The sequence below is a fragment of the Berghia stephanieae genome, chromosome 9, assembly GCF_034508935.2.
Source record: "Berghia stephanieae isolate SIO BIC M18660-M18661 chromosome 9, UCSD_Bste_1.3, whole genome shotgun sequence".
Lineage (NCBI taxonomy): Eukaryota > Metazoa > Mollusca > Gastropoda > Nudibranchia > Aeolidiidae > Berghia > Berghia stephanieae.
Window position 1 is genome coordinate 37,954,887 of NC_088368.1, and position 9,883 is coordinate 37,964,769.

Sequence of the window (9,883 nt, forward strand, 5' to 3'; positions counted from 1 at the left end):
CGACTTGTCCTTGAAAATCCACATATGGACGTAATCCCTAATTTTCTATTTTCGATGTTTTCATTTCGGTCTGGGCGCGCTCTTTTAATTTTAACTCGCTTGTGTCAGGAGATGATTAGCCAGTAGATTTTTGTCCAATCAAAACATGGAATGTGTGACACACCTCCACACGTGCTAGGACAAACATAGTTGCTTGTTTTTATAAACAGTAACGTGAATGAAATCGGCCTCTCTCTGATCATTGTTGTTTTTATACCGCCGAATGGGTGGCTAGTTATCACACAATTTTCTCGAGTCAGATTATAAACGTTTAAGCTTACAAATAGTTTTCTGTTTTGGTTCTATTTATGAAGTGGTAGAACAGTGGGTATTTTCCTTAGATACATACAATGGATAGGAAAACCTCTGTAGTTCGTTATGTGAACCAATCACTGCCATTGTTTACATTATGGCGACTGTCCGAGAGGCGTGGTTATATTCCCTTCCACTAGGTGTCTATTGTGACAATTGTTCCTGACTTAAGGGGCCGATGATTTCGGGTGGTAGGCATGTGTTGAGAATAGCTATGGCGTGTATTAAGAATAGGGAAGAAATGTCGTGACGTCACACCTTCTACTTTTTTGGTTCCGAAATCCTTGGAAGTGTGTATGTAACCAGTCCTTCGGAGTACCAATAATGAATAGGTTACATATTGAATCATAAGGTGGCATAGCTATTTTAGTAGCAGGATGTATAGGCAGATTCTAAAGATTAATGGACGTAAAAGAGGGAAGATGGATGATCTTTATTGACGACCAGTGTATTTCTAGACTAGAAAATAAGATAATATCACTCTGACACCAGAAGATGAATTACACAAAGTGCATCCAGTCCTTCAGAAGAGTGGTTTTACACTTCCAATGAAATAGGAACCAGTTTTTTGACGTCACACTTTACGTTTTTTTCCCTATTGTGACAACTGGTCCTGACTTTGAAGGCCGATGGTTGCGGGTGGTTGGCATGTATTGTGAATAGCTACGATTATGAATTGATGACCGAAGTTTGGAAGTGTCCAGATTGTGAGCGGACGGCCCATTTATATAGTATTTTGTTTTTTTTCGAAGCTGTTGTATTCGTTCTTGACTATTATATTTTACAATTTTGAGAAACAAACATTAACACATGTGTACATTCTTGAAGAAAGATCCTATGGCTGAACAGCGTTATTGATGGATGGTCATGTGACAGAAAAAGCTGGGATATAAATAGATCGTCCCAATTCACTGTCCATGCTGTCATGTAACAAAACTGTAACATAGCACTATTTGAATCTAAATGGGTGTGAGGGGGGGGGGGGTTTAGGGGGAGGGAGGGGGGCTTAAAAGGAAAACAATGGATTCACAATGTGATTATGAGTTTTATAATGAAAATGTAAATGTAGCGTTGCTTGTGAAAAAAAAGGCGTTAAGAATTCCACCTCAATGCGGTCCTGTATTTTTGGTTTAATATTTTTAACGTAGCGTTTCGAGCAAAGTTTCAAGTCCTTTTAACCATTTAATTTCCGTACTCTGGTAGAACACGTATTTAAAATTTTGGCCAGAAAAATCTCCCTTCAAATATCGCTCGATTTAAATGACCTGCATCTTGGAAAAAAAATACACAAACCCGGACTTCAAGAAAGAACTTGAGTGGTTCCAGATTTGAGAGTTTTTTTTCCTAGATGGGGGTCATTTAAACCGATCGATAGTTATTTGAAGGACGGGTTTTCTGGCCAAATTTTAAAATAGCTATCATTTCACAGTACGGCAGCTAACTGATTAATACACCGTAAGCCTTCTCCACCGCTCCCTCTTTTTTCGAGCAATCTCCTTCAAGTTTCGAGAGCCTGAACCAGAAGCAGTCCCGGAAGAATCCTCGAATTGACCGCTCTCCGTGAACAGTTCTTTGTCTTCAATCAGAGGAGACTGTGCTGGGGATGAGGTGGTGGAAAGTCCGCGTCGAATGTCGGGCCCAAAGGTCAAGGACATGGATTTTGGAATCGGCGACGGCGTTAGTTTTGGTTGTTTTTGATGCTCGGCACTTTGTTGTTGAAGTTTTGTGTCTGAAAACTTTGATGATTTCAAGTCCAGAATGTCTGGAATATATTGCCGCTGCTGTTGCTGCCTGGGATGATGTTGCTCTTGAGATTTGTTGTCATCTTGTGAGATTTTGGAGTTGGAATCAGAACTGGGGGTGGAGGGTGGGGTGTAAAGAGGCTGATAAAGGCTTTGCATTCTCTGTTGAGATTTAGACGAAATATTCTCGCTTACTTGTGACTCAGTCGATTTGTCTGTAATTCGTTTATTGCTTTGGGAAGACATTGTGGTATTAGTGGTGCTGGGACTCTCTTTGCTCAGAGTGGAATCCGACGCACCACTTTCATTGGTTGTTGTTGTTGTTGTTGGCCTTGAGTAAAAGTCTGATATCCTGACCCCCGTTGGGATGGTTTTACTAATGTCCGCTGTATGGCGTCTGAGGTGATCTGAGGTTGTGGATGTGGGAGGTTCATACACGCGCCTGGCAGACTCTGCTTGCGTGAACGTTTCGTGAACTTTCTGGTCATGGGCGGTTTGTCTTGTCGAAATGCCACGGCTTGTAGGCTGTTGGTCTTCGCCTCCGTGCGCTTTTGTTCTGGTTGACGTTTCTGTTGGTTTGGAGTTTTGAGAATTTGGGTTGGAGTAGTACCTGCTGTACAGACTGTTGTTGGCTGCCGCTCTTGATGTGGTGGTGGTGGTGGTGATAGAAGTGTCGATAGTTGTGTTACTACTTACAGAGGAAGTACTCGTGATTATGTTTTCATCTATGCCTTTAACAGAACCAGGTTTTGATGATTCGAGATCTTGATTAGTTTTTACGATTTTTGAAGGATGGCTGACTACTGCTGAATCGATTTGAATGGCACCGCTATTTCCTTGAGACTGGAGCTCGTCACCAGTGGTAGATTTTTCAGTGTCTGGTTTTTGAGAAGTGTATCTGCTTTCAGTGGAGGAGGAATAGTAATTTCTCAAAAAGGCACTACCGTATCTTGGCTGTGTCATTGAGTCACTGCTTCCAGTTTTACTCGTGGAGGCCGAAATCTCATCTTTGTTTTCAGTTTTATTTGGGGGTTCTGTCTTAGTGGAGGGTGTACTCAGATTTGTTTTATTGTTTAGTAAATTGGAGCTTGTTGTTTCGACTCTCGTTTGTGTTTTGGAAACACTGGTTGTTGTGCCTTTGCCATCGACATTTTCTTTGTTGTCTTCGGGTGTTTTGGTTTTGGCATCTGAAATGGTTGGAGATGGCGCTTTGTAAAAACTGGAGAAGAGAGCAGCAACATCGATTGTTTCTGTTTTTGGTACGTAACGCCTCGAGTACGATGAAGAAGTGGTGGTGCTGCTGATCGAGGTATTTATTGTTGTGGTTGTGGTGGTGCTGGTGGAGGAGGAGGAGGAGGAGGAGTAAGAAGATCGGGAATATAAGGATGACGTGGTTCTGCTTGTGGTTGAGGACGATGATGTCGCTGTTGTTGTGGTATTTGTATAATTTGATGCCAGTGTTCGGGGCTTCGGAGATTCAGATGGAAGAGGAGTAGTGGTTATAGTTGATGTCGTCCCTGAATCTTTATTTTCATTTGCATTGCTGCGCATGTCTGGAGAAACTGAATAAGTCGCAAGCTTTCCGTCTGTTGCATCGCTTTTTATGCTTGCAGAAGTAACTGCTGGTGTTCGGTGGAGAGAAACGTCTGTTTTTATATGAGATTTTGTAAGAGCCTGTGTTGAATCAATTGAGATTGGTGTTGATGTTGACGACATGACAACAGAACTGTGAATGCCAGTAGCCGTGGAAGAGGGAGGCTGCTCTAACCGTCTGGTGCCAGAGGAATACACTGTAGATGCTGGTGATCTGAAACTTCTGCTCGGTAATGATACGGTTATTGTGTCTTCACGAACCACCTCCTCTGTTTCTTTGTTAACGTTGTTACTTTTCTGCTGGACATCAGAGTTTGTTTTCTGTGACGGTACTACTTGAACTGTTGATGGCATCTTTATTTCTTTTTGTGGAGATTTCACATCCTGCAAAAGTTCGGTGGTGAAAGGGATAGAAATGGTCTCCGTTTCCACGACAACTGTTTCTTCTTCTTCTTCTTCGTCGTCGTCTTCTTTGACCTCTGCCGTTGCGTTTGACTCAACAATAATAGAGGTAGAAGTCGGATTTGACAGTTTTTGCGTCGTCAGAGAAGGTTTTCTTTGGTCGCCGTAAGTAGCTTCAATTTTTCTTAACTCTTTGTCAAGAACGGATGCTGGGATCTCCGATTTTCTCGTTGATCTTGGGGATTCCCCCGATGTGGATGGAGATCTGGTTGCATCAGGACTGCCTTGATAACGTTTATCATTTACCTGTGTCTTTCTCACTGAAGTGAATTTGCTTCTAAGAGGAGGAGAGCCTATGCCTCTCGAAGCAAGAGGTATCTCAGTATGTGTGGAATTTTCATATTTGGTTGCTCCGTTTTCAGGTGATGTACCTTGGTCCGAAACCAAGACACTCACAACGGTGGAATCTGGCTTGGAAGTCGAACTACTTTCTTCAGAACTCACAAAACCTCTAGTTTGAATAAGAATCTCCTTCCTTCTCTGCCAGTTCTCTCTGAGAAACTCGATTTTCGCTTTCTTGTCAGCAGCGCCGGTTATGGCCTTACGCAGTTGTCGAGAATTTTCAATATTTTTCCCGAACAGTTCTAGAGGGAAGTGCTCGGACGTAGGAGACATCAAGGGACTCATGTCGAAGGATACGCGTCTACTAGAGGACGTGCTACTTGAGGATGATTGTTGTCCTCTACCAGCCTTAGTAAGTTCTTGGAATGTAGACCTGTCCGAGGTGCTCATGTCAGCGGAAGAGGCCAAAATCGTTCTCTGCCTATTTGTTATGACAGGCGAAGACACGCCCGCGTATAACGTGGGTTTTGTCTCTTTTGTCGGCGCTTCCTCTATAATCGGGGAAGGCAAAGTGTTATCCTCGATTTTGTAGGAATCAGTTAGGCCACCGCTTGCTGTGGTATACACTTCTACAGAGGCCAGGAATGGATCGAAATCGTCTCCTTTGTCAACAACATCCTGGGAACTTGTATTAGTCTTCGGGGGTAAATTGGGCTCATCTCGAACACCAGAGCTCCGGTCCAAGGACTGGACTTGGACTCTCCCTTTGCGTGATGTAGGGCGAGAGACCCGCCTCACCGATACTGCTACTGCTCCTCCACCAGTTCTCCAGGGAGATAAATCTCTTGAGCTTTGACCTTGTCGAAGAATTTCCTGTCGCCGGTTTCTCAGACTTTCTCTAGCATTCTGAAACTCCTCCAGCATGGCATCCGTCTTTCCTACATCACTGCATCTTCTCCGCTGTTGTCGTCCCACAACAGAAGAACTTCTGGCACCGAACGTTTTGATTCGAGAATCGCCTGAAATCGCGCTCATTATCCCCCCTGACTTAAACGCCATCGAGTGAGATTTTTCCTCGAAATTTGTTATTTCGGCCATACTCAAATTCGCGTAGTCTTTAATTTCAGGGGCGTACACACTTTTCTGTTCATGTGTCGTGATCAAGTTTCCGAAACCGACGCGCACCATTTCGTCGATCGGTTTTGTGGGGAGATCTAACTGGTATTTCAAATCGTCCAGAATGACTTCGCCGACTCCGACTGAAGGACCAAGCAAGAACGAGCTGAGCTCATTGATCTCACCATAATTCCCCACCTCCCTAACGCTTTTGATAACGGACACTTCGTGAAGAACTTGTTTCAAATTTTTACGAAGCTCCGTTTTTCCAGAATCAAGAGAGTTATAGAATTTATCCTCCACGTTTTTGTCTTCGATTTGAGATATCAACTGTCTTTCCATTTTCTTGACCGCGCTTTGAAATTGAGCCGACCGTCTTTGAATCGCCCGTTTTAAATCGTCTCGTCGTTGCAGCCATTCATCTTTGTGGTTGTTCACGTGATCGATGGCGTAAGTGACACGAAGGGCTTCTCCCTGCAGCCCCATTGATTTAGCTTGAAGCCGATTCATGTTCTGGATAGCATCGTGTACGTTCACGTTTGCCGACAACCCGAGTTTAGATTTTGCATTTTCGTTTTCGGCGAGGACTGAAGTAGCGGTGTCATTGTTGCTGCTGCTACCATTTTTAACAAGGGATGTTTTAAACTTCTGCTCATCCGTTAAGTTTGTTAATCTGTGTTGCGCGATTTCATCTTGGAATGCTGATTTGATTCCTGGTGTCACAGTAGACTTGACGGTAGTTGAAAGTCCGTCATCACCGATGGTGTTTATAGGTGTGTCCTGCGTGTTGTCATGACTACCGTCTCGTAACGATTTGGAGGCGAGAGTATTTTTAACCTCGTTTACGTACTCATTGCTGATTCGCTGCAGAAACGAGTTCGAGGTCATGTCTTTGACCCCGCCGGAAGGTACGTTGGTTGCGCACGCGCATAAGGGGCAAGTTACTGCGTTTAACTTCGGAGCCTTGTCCAACACTTCCTGTAGGCACTGCGAGCAGAAACTGTGGAGGCACTTGAGTATCTTAGGCTGCCTGTAGGCGGATTGGCAATAGCGACAGAAAAATGAGGTAGGCCCTTCCTCGGCGTTCATGGAATGCTCTGGGTTGGGAGCAATTGATGGCGGGGATTTCGACTCCAAGGGGGCAGCCATGTTGGTTTATCAAAACGAAATCAAAACTACGGTTTATTAAATATCCATTAAAAAAATATGTGAATCTCTATGGCAAATAAGCGAAATTACTGACGGCAGGTTTTCCCGCGTCAGGTTTTTGAGTTGTATATCGGCTTCCTATGCAGGAGAAGGAACAGCCCATAGCAGAAAATGCTCCACGTTACTACAGTTTCGTTTTATGGAGAAGAAGATTGCGAATCTCTATGGTAAAAAGACGAAATATCGGACGGTAAATCTTTCCTTGTCAGTTTTTAAAAAGTTGTGTATCGGCATTTATTGAAGGAAGGAACAGCCCATAGCATATGATAATTGTGTAGTGTAGGTCGTTGAATCTCCTGTCCAGTTATCATCAGCTTTTTTCACATCATTGTTTTCTGAGTGCTATTCCTAGGGAAAAAGAAAGAATAGAATAGATTGTTAGATGGCAATGGCATTGTTCTAGATCTAAACAAAAACACACACCACTCTCTCTCTCTCTCTCTCTCTCTCTCTCTCTCCCCCCTTCCAATTTTTTAACCCTGAAAACAGACACCGTACAAAGCAAGGAAAGGAATTACACTAAATAATAGTTAAGCATTTCCTTTGACCCTGGTGTCCGGTTTAACCTTGGTAATTTAATCAGACAAGAATATATGAGCCTGCCCTCTCTCTCTCTCTCTCTCTCTCTCTCTCTCTCTCTCTCTCTCTCTCTCTCTCTCTCTCTCTCTCTATCTCTCTCTCTCTCTCTCTCTGTATTCCTTTCTTCTTCCATGAAAGTACTCCAAAAAAATTATGTATTCATTACAAAACTATTGAAATGAATATCCACTCGTTAAATTTTTATCGTGCAATAACACATACTCGCAAGCTCGTAGTGTTATTGGGCACGATAAAAATAACTCGTTTAATAAATACAAAGAGATTAAAGAATCGTATATAATACTATTCTTCTATCCCTAGGGAATCTATTCCTCTTTTACTGTTGGGTTTATTTTTGTCTTCTCTATCAAACCATTTTTATTTTCATTCCTTCAGTTACTTCTTCTATCCTTCTCATTTCATTGTCTTGTACTTTAACAACTACTTCTACCCCCCCCCCCTTCTCTCTCTCTCTCTCTTTTACATGCCCTCATCGTCATCATCATTATCCTCCTCCTCCTCCTCCTCATCATCATCATCATCATCACTACCAGCATCACTCCCCCCACCACCAATACTTCACCCTATGACATAACAGACGTGAATATCCTCCTCCTCCTCCTCCTCATCATCATCATCATCATCATCATCATCATCATCATCATCATCACCATCACCACCACCACTACAACCACTACCACCCCTCCCCTCCCACCACCACCACCATGGCCTCTTGGACACAACAGACGTGAATATCATCATCATCATCATCATCATCATCATCATCATCATCATCATCATCATCATCATTGTCACCACCACTTCCCTCGCCCTCCCACCACCATGACCTCTATGACATAACATACATGAATATCACCACCACCACCACCACCACCATCATCATCATCATCATCATCATCATCATCATCATCATCATCATCATCATCATCATCATCATTATCGTTGTCACCACCACCACCCCCAAAACCTCCCCCCCCCCCCCCCCCCCCCACACTACGATGGCCGCTATGACATAACAGACGTGAATATCATTATCACCCCCACTCACAGTAAAGATCGATTATTGTGTCTAGACAGACTCAAATTGGCCTCCGCTCTCTACACATCGGACGTGTGGAGTGTGTAGTGGCCACTGCTTCGTGGCACAGAGGGGAGAAAGAGAGAGAGAGAGAGAGAGAGAGAGAGAGAGAGAGAGAGAGAGAGAGAGAGAGAGAGAGAGAGAGAGAGAGAGAGAGCAGTCTTGGCTAGATGCCAAGATATTATGGTTCCAATTGGTAAAGCCCTCGACTCCAAACCAAAAGAACTAGATTTCATTCCATACTGCGCTGATTTTTCTTTTATTTCGATCCCTCTGTACATCGGAGGGGGTCACGATGGCTCAGTTGGTAGAGCAGTCGCTTCACAAGCGTAGGGACCGAGATCGATCCCGGGTTCAGTCGAGATTGTTTTTTCTGACCCCCCCCCCCCTCTTCTGTTCACCCAGCAGTGAGTGGGTAGCCGGGTCTGTAAGATCTGGCGGAAGTACTTTGCGATAGACTAGCGTCCTATCCAAAGTGTAGCAAGCAATATCTCAAAGTACTTTCCGCCAGATCTAAGAGACCCAGCTACCCAATTACTGCCAGGTGAACAGAAGGAGGGAGGGGGATCAGATTGCGATTGCTGTACCCACCGAGCTATCGGTTGGTCCCCTCTGCAAATAATGAATATTAACATGTCTTGTATTTGAAAACGAGACTACAAAGTCTTTTATATGCGCAAGCACGTCTTTGTAATCCCGAAAACAAGAAAAAAAAACACACAAAAAAAACAAACAAATTTTTAAAAACCCGTCATGCCCAGAAATGTATTCGGATAAAAGAGAAACACGGATGAGAAATTTATCCATTATGTGTAAAGAATACAATATTATTCTACCCCTCTCCCTAAAATAATAACGCGTAATAATATCAATTTTACAGTAATAATCGGTGACGTCAGATTATCAAGCGTAAATTTAACTTAAAATCAGATTCGTTAAAATGAAGTCTTATTTAAATGCTTTTTTGAAAATGTCTTTTACTCAGAGGTGACGAAATGGGAATCTAGTTAGAGGTAGAATAAAAGATTTTTTACACTCTTTCTTTAAGGAATTTTGAGGTAATTCTTATTATAGGAGTTCGGGTAATCGTTACAGAAATTATGCATCATGTACACAAACACACGCACGCACGCACACATTTATACATACAACTACAGTGTACAGTCAATCGAGGGATCAATATTGCTTTCATCTATCTACCCTGCCATCTATCCTTTCACCCATCCATCTATCTATCCATTCATTCATCCTTCTACCCATCTGTCCATAAATCTCTCTCTCTCTCTCTCTCTCTCTCTCTCTCTCTCTCTCCCTGTGTGTGTGTGTGTGTGTGTGTTTGTGCGTTTCTGTCTTCCTCTCCTCCGTCTCTCTCTCCCTGTCCCCTTCCTTTTATTTATTTCTCTCCCTCTTCCTCTCCTCCCCCCTCTCTCTTTCTCCTCCTTTTCTATTT

At 43.2% G+C, this 9,883-nt stretch overlaps 2 protein-coding genes across 3 annotated transcripts in view; one reads left to right on the forward strand and one right to left on the reverse strand.

Moving 5' to 3' along the window:
- Window positions 1-9,883, forward strand: part of LOC144980187 (zinc finger CCCH-type with G patch domain-containing protein-like) — a 107,474-nt gene that overhangs the window by 45,345 nt on the left and 52,246 nt on the right. The gene's annotated exons all lie outside the window — the stretch shown is intronic.
- Window positions 1,086-9,883, reverse strand: part of LOC144980186 (uncharacterized) — a 48,915-nt gene continuing 40,117 nt past the window's right edge. Inside the window, exon 2 of the mRNA XM_078927759.1 lies at window positions 1,086-7,103. Coding sequence (XP_078783885.1) covers window positions 1,797-6,695 — 4,899 coding nt within the window. The 5' untranslated portion in view covers window positions 6,696-7,103 and the 3' untranslated portion in view covers window positions 1,086-1,796. The remainder of the gene's footprint in view (window positions 7,104-9,883) is intronic.